Here is a 16,783-nt window from a genome sequence, read left to right as displayed (position 1 = left end):
CAATGTTAGGCCGCGAGAAGGGTTCCTTTTGGATTTATCGATTTCCTACTTTGGGTATATGAATAATTTGGTCGTGTAGCAGACGTCAAGCGCTTTGCTGATGGCTTTTGCCGCCAGACATGTGACGATGTGACGTTGTGTGATGGGTTTCGGAGCAGCGGTACTTGAAACTCGAAACTTCTGGCGGAGTGAGACTACCAAAGTACATAGCAACAATGGACGAAGTTTACGGCAGAATTGATCAAATGTTTTCTGAGCCAATGGGTTGAGCCAATTCTTTCTGCTCTCAACAGTACTCTGTAATTATGATTTGATTTGCATCCATGCTTGAAACATGGCCTCAGGATGATGGTGGCAAGCCGTTGGAGCGAGGTGTACATGTAACTCCCGCAGTTCCAACGTTCCCGCGGTTGCACCATTCCGCCCGCGTCCCGATTCAGACGCAGATTTTGATTACCGTTCGCGCAGATATGCAGCGTGTATGCGTGGGGCATGCGGACTCTGTATAACACGTATAGCATGCAGTGACAGCTGTCCGCTGTCGGTGTTGTGGTCGTCTGATGATTTTCGAAGCATGTTTGCCGTTGGCGCACCTCGGTTCTCTCTTTTCTGTGAAACAGCTTTGCTTTTTTAGGGGATTGTGTGAGCGCTTTTCAACGGTAATGAGAATGTAGAGAGGGGTAGCGATTGAGAGGCGAGGATTCGCTGAGGAAAAGAAATAAGTGGCTTTCGTAAACGCGGACGATGGGATGGGATGTTAGAAGAGTGCAGTGCTGCGGATAGGACAAGCTTTACGCGAATTGGGTGTATTGTGCACGTCAAAAAGGTCGAGGGTCGAGCCCAGCAGTTTTTCACTCGCCAATCTGCAAAGATCCCTTTGTGGACGATGCTGGACCCGACAACGCATCAACCGCCCCGGTCCCCCTTCCCTTCCCTCTCCCCGGCATAGCGATATGCCTTTCATCTCATGCCGCCGCGCTGGATGCCCACACGTTGGTTGGGCGCAAATTGAGTAGGCGGTGATTTGCAACATGGCTATCATGACCAGGCAGTCCCTTGAGACAACGCATGGCCCAACGTGGTCGACCAGCTGGTATTCGACGCCCTGGGGGATCCTGAGACGGAACATCCAAGGTGGTCTCCCAGTTCCTGCAGGGCTATTGAGGCTTGATACCCGTTCGCATAAGCCGAGTACATACATATGGGGTGTACAGCTCAGAATTTGCTGACCGACGCTGGTGGATTCGCTGGCCACGCATCTTAACGACGCATATATCCCACGCTCCTATTTCAATCAATTGTATTCGCTGTCAAGACCTAAAAGCACCTGTCCCCCAGCACTTGCATCGCACTTGCTCATCGTTTTTCCTGGCCCTCACGCGACTCAGGTGCTACTACGTGCTGTGCGTTGATTGGCACCTGTACACATTTCCTGCTCTGTTGGGTGCATCGGTGCGTGTTTGTGCTCGTACATAAAAGTCTCCAGTACCCAGCGCCCTTTGACCGGAAGAAGGACGCCTCGCCTGATAAGCCAGGAAACGGGCAAGTTATTCGCTAGAAGAAAAATTGAAGCGCGCTCGAGCTTTTCGTCAGTCAAGATGCCGAGCTTTGGGAGAAGTCGGTCGAGCTACGAGTGAGTCTTTCCTTTCTGTGTTGTTCACCGTTCCGCGTTCACCTCACAACCACGCAATCACGCAACCTCTCACCGCTTTCTGCAAATTTTATTTTCCTGTCCACAACAACACAACACAGCAGCCAGAGACACACAAGCTGAACAGCAGCCAAACAGTGCAACGTCCAAGGAGCAGAAGCAGATTCTCGCCGACATCAGTGCGGGTTCCCAGAAATTTGGGAGGAAGCTCTTGGCCAAACCGCCCGGCCACAAGCGAGGCAAGAGCTCCGAGACCATCACCCCCGTGACGGTCCTCAACCCAGAACCTGAAGAAGAACGCAAGGGACGCAGGTCTACCAGCTCCAACCGCCCCAAGTTACCCAAGAGATCTAGCAGTATGCGTCGAGCTTACCATTATTTCTTCGGCGCCCAGTCGCCTGCCCCGCCTTCCCCCAGCACCCCCACGACAGCTGCTGCAGAGCCGCCGTCGACCCCCAAGCTGGAGGATGAGGCGACACCACGAGAAGCTCCAGACACGCCGCCAAAGACGCCCGCTGCTGAAGCTCCCCCAGCCCCCGAGACACCGGGGCGTGCAGCTAGTGAAGCCGATGACGCCGGTGACGCTGCTGAAGCTCCACTATCCCCGCCCTCACCGAAAGAGGACGACCCTCTCGACGTGCAGGTCCAGAAACTCCGGGCGAAGCTTGCAAAGACGCAGGAAGAACTCGACGAGGCGAACAAGGTGGTGGAAACACAGAATGATGCTATTAGCGGGATGGAGAAGGAGAGCGAAGAGGTCCGCGCCGACTTTGAAGAGAAAGAGGCTGCCCTACGTCAGGAAAAGAAGGCATTGGAAGACCACCTCGTGTCTGTCGTCGTGCAGCAGGTTAAGGAGGCCAAGGAGCAGGAGAGGGTCGCCATTCGGGAACAGTGTGAAGCAGAGTTTTCGACTAGATTAGTATGCTTGCTCCTACTCATGTCCTCCTCAGCCCGACTAACGATGTGCAGGATAATGCAAAAGCTGAACATCTGGCAACCTTCACCACCCGAAGTGGCGCCCTCCAGGGCGAGATCGACTCGCTCAAGGCTGGCATTTTAACTCTAGAAACTGCTGCTCAGGAATCCAAAGAAGCCTTAGAGAAGGCAGAGGTTGCTCACCGCGAAGCTCTTGATGCTGGAAAGGCAGATGCTGAGAAGAAAGTCGCCGATGCCCTCGCCAGTCATGAGAGTGCTAAAGCTGCTCTCGATACGCAGCTCACGGAGCTTCAATCCAGGCTAGAGAGTGCTACGAATGAATTGCAGACTGTAAAATCCGACTATGAAGCGCAGATTTCTAGCCTTACTTCTCAAAAGGAAGCTTCCACCCAGGAGCTAGAACAAGTCCGCGGTTCGCTCGATTCGATCACCGCTGAACATTCGCAGAAGGTCGAGGCATTCACCGCACTAGAAGCTTCCCTCGCAGACAAGACCACAGAGCTAGAGAGACTTGCCACTGAGAAAGAGGACTTGGCTAAGCAGTTGAGTGATGGTCAAGGATCCACAGCAAAACTCCAGGAAGACCTCGACGCCAAGATTTCAGAAATTGCTTCCCTCACGAGCGATCGTGACGAGCTTGCGCAGAAGCTATTAGACGCTACCGCTGCTGGCTCTGATTCCGCGGCCATACTGGAAACCAAGGACATGGAGATTGCCAAAATCACAGCGGAAAAGGACGAGCTTTCTGGAAAACTTGACGCTAGCGAGGCCTCTATCGCCGGTCTTAAGAATGACCTTGAGTCCAAAAACGCTGCTATCTCAACACTCACTTCGGAAAAGACTGCGGTCGAAGAAACCTTGGCCAAGTTACAAGAAGAGTTAGAAGCTATGAAAGCTGAATTGCAGAAGGCAGGTGAGGGTGCCGATGCAGCACACCAGGAGCAGGTTTCGAAACTTAGCGCAGAGCTCGAATCTGTGAAGGGCGAGCTTGCAGAGGCCACTTCGTCACACGATTCAACTAAGGCTGCGCTTGAACAGCTCACCTCTGAGCATTCTACCGCCAAGGGTGACCTCGAGAAAGCTCTTGCTGATCATGCTACACTCAAAACCACTTTGGATGCTGCCCACGCAGACAATCAAGTTCGGGTCGATGGTTGGGAGAAAATGCTCAAAGAAGAAGAGGCCAAACACGCCACAACGTCTGAAAACTTCACCGCCAAGACAAAAGAGCTTTCTGAACTTACAGAAGCGCATGAGACTACTAAGGCGAAGGTTTCGGAGCTCGAGCAAGCACTTCAAGCTGCTGAGGCTGCGAAGGGTGATTCCGCCGGCCTCGCTGCCCGGATTTCAGAACTAGAATCATCTCTTAAAGATGAAGAGGCTAAATACGCCACAACTTCCGAAACCTTTTCTGCCAAGATGAAAGAGCTAGGTGAACTTACCGAGGCACATGAGAGCACCAAAGCGAAAGTTTTGGAGCTTGAGCAAGCACTTCAAGCTGCCGATGCCGCGAAAGGTGAAGTCCAAGTACTCAATGCCAAGATTTCGGAATTGGAGCAATCACTTAAGGAATCACAAGAGGCACATGACGCTAGTAAATCTGGACTGGAATCTGCGCAAGTTGAGCTTGCCTCTACCAAGAAAGCCCTCCAAGCGGCCGAGACTAGCAAAGAAGAAACCCAGTCGTTGGCGACGAAGATTAGCGAGCTAGAAGCGTCACTCAAGGAATCCCAGGAGCAATTGCAGGCCAAGGAGACTCAACTTTCTGAAAAGGCAGAAGCCCTTGCCGCCGCGGAGTCTGCCAAGGGCGATGCTGAAGGATTAGGCGCGAAAATTTCGGAGCTCGAACAGCAACTTAAGGAAAGTCAAGACAGCCTGGCGTCGAAGAAGACCGAATTGGAGAGCACTACGAACGATCTCAAGGCCAAGGAGGAGGCGTTGTTGGCGTCTGAATCTTCGAAGGGAGAGATCGAAACCCTAACCGCCAAGATCTCAGAGCTAGAGCAAGCCCACACTACTGCAAAGAGCGACCTGGAAAAAGCCAATACTGATCACGAGGCTACACGAGGCCTGCTTGCTTCTACCGAAGCGGCCAAGACGGCTGCTGAGAAATCCCTTGAGGAGAAGGTCTCTGCTCACGATCAAGCACTTAAGGCTGCCCAAACTGAGCATGAGGAGACAAAGGGGCTTCATGATGCCCGTGTTGCTGAAGTAGAAGAACTTATGAAGAGCAAAGCTCAGTTGGAGCTTGATCTCGCTAGCGCCAAGGAGGAGGCTGGAAAGATTGCGGAAGTCAAGGCTGCCCACGATGAGATTAAGGGACTTCACGATTCCCAGGCTGCTGAACTGGAAGAACTTTCGAAGAGCAAAGCTCAACTAGAAGAAGGTCTCGCTAGCGCTAAAGAGGAGGCCGGAAAGGTTGCTGCCCTCCAGGCTGAACTCGAAGCAGCAAACAGCGCATCCGGTGATAGCTCTGAGCAGATATCGACGCTTGAGGCAGCTAAGACTGAGTTGCAAAGTAAGTTAGAAGCCGCAGAAGCCTCCGGCAAGGAATTGGAGGCGGCCCTTGCTCAAGAAAAAGAACAGGCCGGAAAGGTTTCTGAGTTGCAAGCACAGTTAGATGAAGCGAAAGCTGCTACGGAATCCGCGCAGAAGAGTCTCGTCGATGCTGAAGCCGAGAAGTCCAAGCTATCGGAAGAACTTGAAACTCTAAAGAGTTCTAGCTCGGATAGTGCCACAAAGATCGAGTCCCTCGAAGCCAGCATCAAGGAAATGGAAACCAAGCTAGAAGCTGCCGAGACCGACGCCAAGGAGGCGACCTCCAAGGTTGAGGGACAGCTCCAGGCTGCACAGACCGAGAAGGCCGAATTGGAAGATAAATTGCAGGCACAGACCGAGGCTGCTGGGTCTACCGACGCCCAACTTGCTGAGCTCCAAGGCAAGCTCGACGCAGCTACTCAGAGCGAAAAGGACGCCCGTGACAAATTGGCCCAATCCTTGTCTGAGCATGCCGAGAAGATTCAATTGGCTGAGAAGGAGGCAGAAGAGAAGGTTCTAGCTGCCACAAAGTCTGTGGAAGAAATCTCTGAGTCAAAGAAACAGACTGAGGAGCAGCTTGCGCAAGCCACTCAGGCCACAAAGGACGCCGAATCGCAGTTGGCTTCGGCACAGGAATTGCAGAAGGAAATCGAGACGAAACTCGAGTCTGCGCTAAAGGACAAAGAAGTGTCCGAAAAGAAGGCAGAGACCGCCGAAAACGCTAAAGCCGAGGCTGAGCAACAACTTCAGGTTGCCTTGAACGAGAAGAAGGAGATAGCTGAGAAACTGGAAAAGGCCGAGGCTATACCATCTCCTCCGGCTACAAATGGTGTTGCAAAAGAGGAAGAGAAACCGGTCAATGGCGAGAAGGCTGAAGTACCAGAGGAAAGTATCGAGCCGGTTGAGAAGAAGGTCGAAATCCCAGCTGAGGAGAAAACTGAAGCCGCTGCCGCTGAATAATCGGTGCCACAACATCATCCCCATCAACTCGGTCACGAAGCCTCGATCAATGAACATGCAAGAGGCCATGACTGTGCATAGTTTGTGTGCATCCAGCAGAAGGGAAAGCGAAAGGCGATAAATTGTTTTCTGGTTTAAAATTTCTGCATCAGTGTAAATTGCGTCTCCGCCACTCACCGCATTTTCCGAGTCGTCCCTGGTTTATGTTTTCTGTTTTCTGGTTCTTTTTGACCTTTCGTTAGCAACAGTGAACATGGCATGGCATGGCATTATATACCCCCCCCATTCCCTCTCGATCGGCAGATGACGTACACATTTGTACTTTTTCGAATCGAAACCAGCATAGAGGTGATTGATTAGTTGGGTGTGTGTGGATTCGTTCTGAATCGTTGGGCGGGGATTTTTCGGTACGGAGAGGGGGTTGTTCTTGTTTCTGAGTGTATCGTGTATGATGACATGAGAGACGACGTCAACTGTCTTTTACGAGTATAGATAAGATTTGTTTGCGGCTTGAGTGCGTGAGGTAGATGTGTTTAATGGCAATACTTGTTTCCTTTTTACTTTCAATGGTGCGGCGATGCTGCTGGTGATGTTCTTCCATTTTGCGTGCGTAGCAGATTGAGGGTGCTTGTTCAATGGGTGAGGTTCAAACGGACTGATTCATTCCTACTAGGCATCCCTTTGGAGGAATGCGACAGTGCAGTATTAGACGAGAAGCAGAGCGGGAGGTGGGGATCAATCACAATTTCCTATTTGGGGATGTGTCTTAAGTTAGCGAGCAAGCCTCCAGAACGCCTCTCCCTAGATGCATAAATGCATCCTCCAAACACGTCTATATCTCCTCCCCCCATCCTTCCCTTCCCTCAAGCCCGCCATGCACAACTCTTTAGCGAGAAATTACAACATGAAGTCCGGGATTTTGGGGATATCTGAAAATTGTGTTGGAGTTATGGGACTCATATATACAAGGAATCAGATCTGAAAGCAAGTCTTGCCGCTTAAACAAGACCCACCCAAAAGAAGAGCTGAGAACCAATGTGCTTGCTATACTGCTGCCACCGAATCGAGAGAAAATTGAAGAAAATGAAAAGAGATCGGATGAAGATAGACAGGAAAAAGTGACAGGTTTGATCCAGATTGAGGGGTCTTAGGAAACCGCCGCCGCTGTCGGTGTCGTTGAGATCCATGAGTGATCTAGTCGAAAGTCGGGGAGGTTCGAGGAACGACTTATTTCTTCGGCGGGTACTTCTGGAACAAGTATCTAAACAGCAAATCAGAACTTCATCATATGTGGTCACATTGCCGGTCAAGCAGACAGACAAATACAAACTTACTGCGAAACATAATAATCCGCAACCCCAAACAACCCCACAACCCCCGCCCAAGCCCCAAAAACCTTCCAACTCAACTCCTCCCGCACCCATTTCTTGTACGCACCCAGACCTAGCATGGTCCCCAAGACTCCCACCGCCACCGCGTTCCCAATTAGCACGGGGTTCCTTGCATTCTCCTTGGCATACCGTCCCCCGCGTCCGGCTTTCGCTTTCGCCTTCTCCTTCACCGACTTGGCTTCGGCGGTAGCTTCTTCCGCGCGCTGCTCGAGCTCAATGCGCTCGGCTTGCGTGTCCGTCTTTACGGATTGCGATTCGAAGTCTGAGGGGACAGAGGAGATGTGAGGTGAGTCGACGTCGATGAGGGAGTGCACACTAGAGTCTGTGTGCTCGACTTCAGGTACAGGAGGGGCGCGACTAAATATTAATTAGCTTCTTGCGATAGACTTAAAATCTAGGGCGTGCTGCAGGAGCTGGGCCGGTAATGGGGTTTCAGAGGGTTGTGCGACAGACAAAGGACACCGCCTGGCTGGAAGATAAGGTTGGGGAATGCGACTTACGCCTGCGCACGTGTTAGATCTCAAAGTATATTATCGCATGTACACGTACTCACCTCTTCAGGACTCTGCTTCGGCCCACTGGCAGCAGCTTGTGCATATGACATTCTGGGAATATAGCTCAGGCGATCTGTTCTGTGTGTGGAAGCTCTGAGTGGGGGGTGCAGTGGAAGTATTCAAATGATAGGTATTTCCGTGAGAGGGGGACGGGGGAGGAAAGTACTCAGAGGATATGCACACGGGCGTAGCAGGTGAATAAAAGGAGTCGTGTGATGGGACTGTAGCCTTGCTGTGTGGGCTCGGAAAGAACAGGGCAGGATGGATGGGATGATGCCTCACTCACATGCTTGAGGTCTCGCCAGAGCCTGGCGAACTACGTCATTGACTCATTGCAAGGTTTGAGGCCGCTATGCACGAGGAGAATCAGTCACAACCACTCTCCAACGCCAATATTATCAAGTATACACGTTTTGAAGAGGGTGTCTAGCCAAGTTTGATGTGAGCTAGCATTCCGGTTACACTGTTACGAAATGAGTTCACATTGTATTTGACACAGGAGCACACGAATCCAGCATGGTTATTTCAGGCACCATACTCTACATTTGTTGTACATAATTTCCCCAGTGTAGCAGAGATTTGGGACACCAAAAAATGCTACCAAGACCTTTTACCTAGCTCCAGTGATGCCGCAAGGAAATATCGTACAGGCATCGCAGCAACTCATCTCCTAGCTCTTATCCTCACTACCAGACGCATCGTGCCATGGTTTAGGGACAACCTCATCACTCCCGCTTAGAGTCTCATGCTCCATCTTGGCTTGTTCTGTTGCTGCCCGGGCGTGTTGCTTCTTGGATTCCAGTTCTGCAGTTGGACTCAGTGGCTGTCCTTGAATTTGCGTCGCAACTTCGTCTGGCTTAGGTGGGGCGGGAGGACTTGACGGTGCGGATCCTGGCGTTAATTCGGAAGCGGTTTCGTGAGCCACTGCCGGTTGTCCGTCCTCTGTTACATCATCCTCATCATCGCCTTCGAGCTCAGAGCCGTAGATCTCAGGGTACTGTCGGAAGCAGTTCTGCATGTCCCTAACAATATACGTTAGTACATACATCCAAAAACCTTTGCAAACCAGAGTAGCGTACTTGAACCTGTCGATGCAATCCATTCCCTTCGGCTCCTCGGTCGAATACACAAAGCAGCTAAACGCCGCCTTGAACTCCTCCCCACAAGGCCCATCCGCCATTCCCCCCAAACACGGACAATCCCAATTGATCTCTCCCGTCTCTGGATTGAATGCGCCCTGTTGATCAGCCTCCTCTTCCAGCTCCTCCACACCTAGAGCTGTTCCCTGCGTCTCTGCCCGCTCTGCTTTCTCCATCGCCGCAGCATGAGCAGCTTTCCGCTTCGCCCGTTCCTTCGCTAGTGCATCTATTGTCTGGAGCTGTTCGTTTTCTTCATCGGCTTCAGGGACGCGCTGTGTGGTGGTGTCTACAAATTGCTGTTAGCTTCTCGCCACAAGGAGTCTCAATTCCATCTCACAAGCCGGTTCCTCCGCAAACACATCCGTCGTATTATAGTAGTATATAACTCCCGCCGCAGCACCCCACCGCATCACTGCGCTCCTCCACGTCCTAGACTTCTGTGTCGGTGGCGCTGTGCTCACCCATCTCCGTGTCGTCGCCGGGCGTGGGAAAGCGCGGACGGCCGAGGAGCGGGCAATTAGTCGCGAAGCAGGGCGGAACATGGTGGACAAAGGAGAAATAGATAGAACAAGAATGTAAGGAATGTCGTGGGGTTGTTAGCAAGCTGTCGAGGGGAAGGGGTCGAAAAGTTGCGCGAGGCCAAGGCAATGGGTTTGGATTTCTCAGCGGAAAGCTTAGCCGAGTTCGTCCGGGTTTGGTGCTTGTCGATCAACTGTGATCCTAACGATGCATACCGGAGCACGCTCTTTCGAGACACATGCACAGTATGCTGCTGACCCAGAAGTAACATCAAGCTTGTATATATTGGTGATCATCACCATCCGATTCAACCCAATACATAAAACACCTGTCCATTTCCCTTCAAGTTTCACCTTTGGATATCTTCTTACTCTGCTCTACAGCTTGAGAAACCCGCTCATATCTCCCGTCGAAGTTCCGTCTTCTTTTGGTGCGAATACACAGCTACTGCTGATGAAAATGCCGTCCTCTCTCATCTCTATAAACTGGACTTAAACATTCTTATTCATAGGCCAGAGCATAAGCCTTTTTTTCTGAATCTAGCTGCATTTGATGATAGTCAACAAAGCCAGTAGCCAGTGCCAGCTTCCCATAATACTGGAGATACAAAAGTGGCAGTGACTATGATATAACTAATTCATTAGTCACGTTCAGATTCTAGAGTCCTATGGTTACCACTCCTCTTTAGGTTACGGGTGAATCACCATGCTTGAAACTCTCAGTATGGCCATGGAGAATTTCGAGATCAAGAAAGACATACCTTCAAGATAAAGCTAACAATGCCTCTCCACTCTTGATTGCCTATACCATCCTAGCGAAATATTCTGTCTAAACTTTAAAGCTGATTTCCAGGTTCTCGTGCCCGCCTTATAGATGCCGTTACCAGAAGGGAGTTCTAATCCTAGGCTGTCATCTCAGATGAGCCTCGTTTGTATTTGCCTTGGAGAGAGTTCAATATCCGCGCTTTTTAGTGAAGCCCTACATATCTAGTCAGGCATTTTGGTATTTTGAGGAGCAACCCGGAATTGCTAGGCCTCGAAATCTGTTCTCGCCTTGCGCCAACATCCCACCGGCAGCTAATCTCTGCTTATTTAAATTGTGGCCGCTGTAACCTCGCCGATACTAAAGGTGCCCCTGCAAGCTTTTCTTTGCAGCACACTTTTCTACTTGCGACCATTTCCGCCCAGGTTAGGATAGCCCGTCCTTTGCACATTTAAGATAAGATGCAAGCGAGGGGATGTATAACCACGGCACTTTTTGACTGATGTTGCTGATGCCCACAATTACGTCCCATCCATCAATCCCGATATACTCCTGAATGGACTACCAAGGGATGTAACTTGGATTCACTTTGGAATTCTTGACGATTTCAGTTGCGCAGAGCCCATATGCTCTAACTGAGTGCAGAATTTCAGACAGTCGTCGCAGAATAGAAGAGCTAGTTTTCTTTCTACAGTATGGAAGTGTACACCTCCCGCTTTCCCTCTTCGCTGAGGGGAGAGGGCGAGTCCAGCCTCGTGGTATTGCGGTGGTGCGGCAAGCGCTACAATGAGAAGTCGAGGTCGATATTTGCGAGGGCTGCGATATTCTGATTTTGTCTACACACCAAGCTGAACTGAAGGATTTCAGCCACGGTATCTACCCCAGCGATCAGAGAGTAGGATGACACTGTACGTACGGCAATGTGCAAGGTATTAGAAATTAGGATGTTGCAAGTTAGAATAAGACAAAAGGTGGTAATAGTTCGAACAGTTTTCGGTCTTAGTTAAGTGCTAATGTAATAAGAAGAGGGAACTACTAGGTTGAGCTCTTGGGTGTTGTCGGCAACTAAGCCACCAGATCTGCCTCTACGGTGGAACCAAAGGTAGTTTAAAATCTCATTCATCTCATCTCACCAGGCTGTTTACCAAGTCCTTCAAAGAGCTCCTCATCAAGCTCATTAATAGGCTCCGATCAAGCTCCTAATAGGTTCTTCATTAAGCTCCTTATCGAGCCCTTCATCCAGATAGACAATATGCCTTGTGTATAAAGATTTGTGTGCCTCAACATGTCACTATGCATGTAAATGTGTACCTTTCTTTGTACGTATTAACATAAGCATTAGACCTTTTGAGATATAGGCAAAATCTAATAGAGCGTAATCTACGATGCCAGGCGTCTTAAATAGTACACCTTTCCAGTACTTAGATCTCCGCTTAGCACTAAATGGAACGAGCCCAGTTGTCTCGCAGAACAGGGCCCCTGCCTTCCCACATGCTAAACAAACAAGAACGTTCCTAGACCTTGGATAGAAAAACTGATCATTTGCCATTTCGAAACTAATTTACAGCACACCACCCTTATCCTGCCACCAGGCGTAAGGAAGTATACCTGCCCTCTCTCAATAAGTTCTTTCCAGCGACAAGCCAACAAGCAAGCAAGAAGACAATAGCTTAAGAAAAGAGTACGCAGGGTCTCGATTAATATACGAGAACCACATTCACCAGCCAGACCAAACACGCCAAAACACCCCACCGATAACCCCGTGGTTTATCTGTTTGTTTAGAGGTTGGAGCTGCAGAGCATTTTATGCATGCCCTAGCATTCCCTAAACCTCTATTCTCGAGAAACCATCACTGCCATCTTCGTACGGCTGGATACTTCCATCAATACTCGACCGCTTAGCGCCCATACTCTCGTCACCCTTGCCAACGCCAAATGTCCGTATCGCGTCTGTCAGCGCATTGACAGCCTCTTCTGGGCTGAGGGCGCCTGGAAGACCGGGCACACCGCCCAAGCTGGCATTGATTTTCTTTGTAGCATCCTCAAGCGCTCGCACACGTCGCTGGAACATGAGTCTGTCGAGAAAGAGTTGCTGGCGACGACGTTGAAGGTCGCGGCGTTCGGCGGCAAGGATCTTTTCGAAGGCGTTGAAGTGATCGAGCTTCATTTGGAGTTTCTGAAGTTGCAGATTTACGGCGCCAGAGACGAGGCGGGTAATATGACGCTCCTCGTGTGAGGCAAGTCCTGAAGAGCGGGCAGCTGTGAGAGCGAATGGTACTGTAATGAGAGGGCTGATTTCCGTGGTGGCAGGCGAAGCTGACGCATCTTTATCGGTCGTGGAGGTTTTTGGTGGTAGCATTGAAGACTCAGTGCCCGGTTGAGCATCGACGTCCATTGCATCTTCATTTTTCACTTCTGAACCTGCAGTCGCAGGGGTCTTGTCCTTTTCCTTTTCCTTACCCTTCTCCGACTCTGACGTTGATACCTTGTTGATCCGCTCTTCCATAATGCTCCTCATCGCCTTAATACTCCTTCCCGACGCGACTGCAGCTTCGGTGACGCCCGCTGGAGACAAGCCAGCCATGAAACTTAACACGCTTAAAACTGGGTTGTCGGCTTGAGAGATGGGCATTCGTCCGTTCTGCATAAACGATAGCCCGCTGACTGATTCAGGTTCCGCAAAGTCTGCTTCCAGATACTTGTCTTCGATTTCTAGCTGGAGGAATTTTAACACGCACTGTTCCCGAGTCTTGGTTTCGACTTTATCGGCAACCTGGTTCCAGTCGTCATCAAATTGCTCCAGGCCCTCAAGTAACCGCAGGACTTCCGCATCCGACCATTTTAAGTCAGGGTCTCCAGCCAACGAGTATTCACCATTCTCCACCTTGACATAGCCCTTGTTAGTATATGACATCGAGAAGCTGGCGTCCACAAAACACCTCGGGCAAATATCGTGATAGTTTGACACCTGTGCCTTATTCGGTATTGGTTGTGGAGAAGTCTTCGTATAGTGCCAATACGACCGAGTGCAGTCCACGCCACAGCTGTTGCAGTGGACGGGACTGATAGGTTCCTTTTGGGCAGCTTCCAGAGCCTTCATGTCGGCTGACCCAGACGCTCCGTTGGCGGCGCCTTCCCCGTTCGTAGTCTTGTCCTTGGATTCCGAAGGTGATAGCTCTTTCCCATTTTGTTCGTAAATATGTCGACCGATGGACTTAGTCAAGTCAGACTTTGCAGTTGCCGGCTGGTTGGCCGCTGCTTCGGTGGCAGGATTCGGCTTGCCTGGGGTCGTGATGGATTTGGGCGCGGGTTGGAATGGCTGAAGCCCCCTCGGAGTGTCCACAGTTGTCTTGAAATGACCAGTAAAGGGAGGTCCAATGTTGGACGGGCGTTCTTGCGGATCAACCTAAAGGGTCAGTGCGAACGTTCAAACAGCGCTAGAGTGGATCCTATTACCTGATAATTGATCAGACCCCACTGCTCGAGAAAGGCGTGAACCCGCATGATGGCACACACATCGCCCGCCAAGTTGCGCCGACAGGCCGTGACAGTCAAGTACTCGTACGGGTTTAGCCGATACGTGTTGATCATGAAATCTCGGTAGTCCCTATACACAGCGGGCGTCTTGCTGCGATTTCTCCCGTTGAAGAACTCCGGGAGGGCCTTACGCTCACGGTGGTCAATGTAGTGCATGTCGAACCAGCTAGCGTAGCTGGGGATGATGGTCGAATAGGTTTGGGTGGCAAAGTGTGATCGGGCTTGAGATTCCAGGGCCGATTTCGATTGCGCATCTGCATCAGTGCCCTCAGCGGCCTCTCCGTTCTTCTCTTTCTTCGCGTCGTCGGCTCCAGCCATCTCTTCGTCGTCGTGGCCATCGGCATCAGTCGCTTCTGGCCTGGGGCCCTCTGGCGCATCTAGAGGGTTGTCCAAGACGGGTGCGGGAGTTGTAGTGGAGGGCTCGCGAGAGGACTCCTTCAGGGAAAGAGAGGCAGGTTCTTGGTCGTCGAGCATGGAGACATCTAGGAGATCTGTTATCGAAAGGTCGCTCAGAGTGGTATCTTCATCGTCTTTATAGGCACGGGGCATGACTGCGGCCGACATTTTGGGGGTTGGCGCGGCGTTGGGGGATGGCGTGGTGCATGGAGCGGGTGGGAAGGATTGCAACGAACCTTGATCTTGCGCGTTGGACTGCGCGTGGGGAGCGCCTTCCCCTCCTGCAATAGAGCTGTCCACTTCGGGTGCAGAAGCACTCCCTGCCGCCGCATCGTCAGCCATAGCCGGTGATGGTGATGCACAGCGGTTGCGATGAGTCCGGGGGATTGTAGAGGTTGCGCCGATGCGAGTGCAAGGAGGGCGCGCTGGTCGCGAGTGCCGCGGGAGGATGGCAACGGGCAGGCAGAAGCTAGCAGGAAATTGGAATAGCAACTTCGAGAAATGAAGGCGTGGACGGCGGGGGATGGGGGGATGGGGGGATGGGGGGATGGGGGATGGTGGGCGGGTTGGGGAGCTCGTCGCGTCGACTTTCGCGATGTGCTCCGTACTTTTCCCCCGGCCTGGTTTGGCGGCTTCGACCAGTCACGTGATGGATTGGTGCTCACCCGGCCCAAAACGAGCAAGCCCGGGTCAAGCGATGCCAGCCGAGGTCATCGTTCTCCGATCAAACGCACCCAATCACTTGCGGCATTCCTGGACTTTACTTCTCCCCACTTCTTCGATTCTCCTTCCTTCCCTCGCTCCTGGTGATCTCATTGTTCAATTCTTTCATCATGTTTTCCGCCGCACGTCTGTCCGTCCTCCGACAAGCACGAACGCAGCTTCGATGCACACAACCCACAGCTATTCTGCACCACTCCGCACTTACACGATTACTGTCAACACTAGCGGTTCTGGAGCAAAGAGAAGGGAAGCTCAATGTGGCGTCATTAGCCGCAGTGACCGCGGGTGGAAAGGTTGGTGGTTCGGTGACTGCATTCATTGCCGGAAGTGGGGTCAAGGCCGCTGCGGACGAGGCAGCCAAGGTGAAAGGCCTCGAGAAGATAATATACGTGGAGAATGGTGCATACGATAAGGTGCGATGTTTGAGCGATTGAGAAAGAACCGAGCGGGGTGTTGACTGTAAATACAGGGCCTCCCCGAAAACTTCGCCCCCCTCCTCGTCGAGAATATCAAGAAAGGAGGCTTCACACATATTCTCGCAGCACACTCAGCATTTGGGAAAAACTTGATGCCTCGTATTGCTGCACTTCTCGACACTCAGCAAATATCAGACATCACGGCTATTGAAAGCGAAGACAGTATGCAGGCTCTTGCGCGAGCTTCTATATCAATTCCACTAACTTGATTTCGAAAAGCATTTGTCCGTCCCATCTACGCCGGTAATGCCATTCTTACCGTCCAGTCGTTGGACAGCACCAAGGTCATCACAGTGCGAGGAACCGCATTTCCTATCCCGGAGACCGAAGGCGGGTCCACCGCGATAGAGGAGGGTGTAGATCCAAAGGCAGAATGCCCTACTGAATGGGTATCGGAGGATTTGGCCAAGTCTGATCGACCGGACCTTGGTTCCGCAGATAAAGTAGTGTCTGGTGGACGTGGGTTGAAGTCGAAGGAGGAATTCGACAGGCTAATGCCGCCTCTCGCAGATGCACTGGGTGCCGCCATTGGTGCTTCGAGAGCTGCAGTCGACAGCGGCTTTGCGGATAACAGTCTTCAAGTGGGACAGACTGGAAAGAATGTGGCTCCTCAACTTTACCTCTGCGCGGGTATCTCCGGAGCTATTCAGCACTTAGCTGGGATGAAGGACAGCAAAGTCATCGCAGCGATAAACAAGGACCCCGATGCGCCAATCTTCCAAGTGGCAGATGTTGGCCTAGTGGGCGATTTATTCGACAAAGTTCCTGAGTTGACTGAGAAGCTAAAATCGCAGTAGAAGACGCTTCTTTCAGTGACGACTCTGTATATACATAGATGTAGAAGCTTCAATGCAAGCATGACGTCATGGAGACTCACTTTCATTCACAGCAAGCACCTAAATCAAGAGCCGAACAGTCAGTTTGCCACTAAAGGGCCTGCATCCAATCACTTGTTAGTAGCGGTTGGAGATGATGACAGCTTGGCATTGCATCTCCGGCTGGAGTCGGCGCTACTGGAGTCAGCTTCACACCGGACCTTGATCCACGTGTGAGACCTTCAAGCTGTGTCTAGTGTGACGTCCCGTACTTGCAGTCTGGTGATCCCCGACCGGCATTACGCCATGATGGACTGCGCCATTGCTTATGCGCCGTGTTCTTTGATCGGACCACCTAACCACACCCTGTCTCCCTTCTATCCTCT

At 51.5% G+C, this 16,783-nt stretch overlaps 6 protein-coding genes across 6 annotated transcripts; 2 read left to right on the top strand and 4 right to left on the bottom strand.

Moving 5' to 3' along the window:
* Window positions 1-1,598: 1,598 nt before the first annotated feature.
* Window positions 1,599-6,085, top strand: BDR25DRAFT_312763 (uncharacterized protein; the record flags this gene model as incomplete). The annotated part of the gene is made up of 3 exons (XM_033691325.1): window positions 1,599-1,633; window positions 1,760-2,570; window positions 2,621-6,085. 3 exons carry the CDS (start codon window positions 1,599-1,601, stop codon window positions 6,083-6,085), a joined length of 4,311 nt encoding a protein of 1,436 aa, XP_033549724.1.
* Window positions 6,086-6,819: 734 nt separating this feature from the next.
* BDR25DRAFT_302481 (uncharacterized protein) lies at window positions 6,820-8,156 on the bottom strand. Its single transcript, XM_033689803.1, has 3 exons — window positions 8,030-8,156; window positions 7,420-7,805; window positions 6,820-7,346 (listed from the first exon to the last, which is right to left on the bottom strand). Exons 1-3 carry the CDS (start codon window positions 8,078-8,080, stop codon window positions 7,313-7,315), a joined length of 471 nt encoding a protein of 156 aa, XP_033549723.1. The 5' UTR covers window positions 8,081-8,156; the 3' UTR covers window positions 6,820-7,312.
* A 400-nt stretch (window positions 8,157-8,556) lies between these two features.
* BDR25DRAFT_283460 (uncharacterized protein) lies at window positions 8,557-9,800 on the bottom strand. The gene is made up of 3 exons (XM_033688051.1): window positions 9,507-9,800; window positions 9,110-9,455; window positions 8,557-9,052 (listed from the first exon to the last, which is right to left on the bottom strand). Exons 1-3 carry the CDS (start codon window positions 9,709-9,711, stop codon window positions 8,701-8,703), a joined length of 903 nt encoding a protein of 300 aa, XP_033549722.1. The 5' UTR covers window positions 9,712-9,800; the 3' UTR covers window positions 8,557-8,700.
* Window positions 9,801-10,876: 1,076 nt separating this feature from the next.
* BDR25DRAFT_353194 (uncharacterized protein) lies at window positions 10,877-11,999 on the bottom strand (the record flags this gene model as incomplete). The annotated part of the gene is made up of 7 exons (XM_033695130.1): window positions 10,877-11,011; window positions 11,039-11,081; window positions 11,143-11,202; window positions 11,236-11,356; window positions 11,484-11,535; window positions 11,584-11,649; window positions 11,835-11,999. The coding sequence occupies 7 exons, from the start codon at window positions 11,997-11,999 to the stop codon at window positions 10,877-10,879; spliced, it is 642 nt and encodes a 213-aa protein (XP_033549721.1).
* A 276-nt stretch (window positions 12,000-12,275) lies between these two features.
* BDR25DRAFT_324174 (SWIRM-domain-containing protein) lies at window positions 12,276-14,461 on the bottom strand (the record flags this gene model as incomplete). The annotated part of the gene is made up of 2 exons (XM_033692147.1): window positions 12,276-13,856; window positions 13,907-14,461. The coding sequence occupies 2 exons, from the start codon at window positions 14,459-14,461 to the stop codon at window positions 12,276-12,278; spliced, it is 2,136 nt and encodes a 711-aa protein (XP_033549720.1).
* A 640-nt stretch (window positions 14,462-15,101) lies between these two features.
* BDR25DRAFT_283453 (electron transfer flavo protein-like protein subunit alpha) lies at window positions 15,102-16,460 on the top strand. The gene is made up of 3 exons (XM_033688050.1): window positions 15,102-15,519; window positions 15,576-15,744; window positions 15,802-16,460. The coding sequence occupies exons 1-3, from the start codon at window positions 15,217-15,219 to the stop codon at window positions 16,377-16,379; spliced, it is 1,050 nt and encodes a 349-aa protein (XP_033549719.1). The 5' UTR covers window positions 15,102-15,216; the 3' UTR covers window positions 16,380-16,460.
* The last annotated feature ends 323 nt before the right edge of the window (window positions 16,461-16,783 follow it).

This window comes from Lindgomyces ingoldianus, assembly GCF_010093535.1.
Source record: "Lindgomyces ingoldianus strain ATCC 200398 unplaced genomic scaffold BDR25scaffold_10, whole genome shotgun sequence".
NCBI classification, from domain to species: domain Eukaryota; kingdom Fungi; phylum Ascomycota; class Dothideomycetes; order Pleosporales; family Lindgomycetaceae; genus Lindgomyces; species Lindgomyces ingoldianus.
Note: the sequence above shows the minus strand (reverse complement) of the source record. Positions and strands in the feature narration are given on the sequence as shown.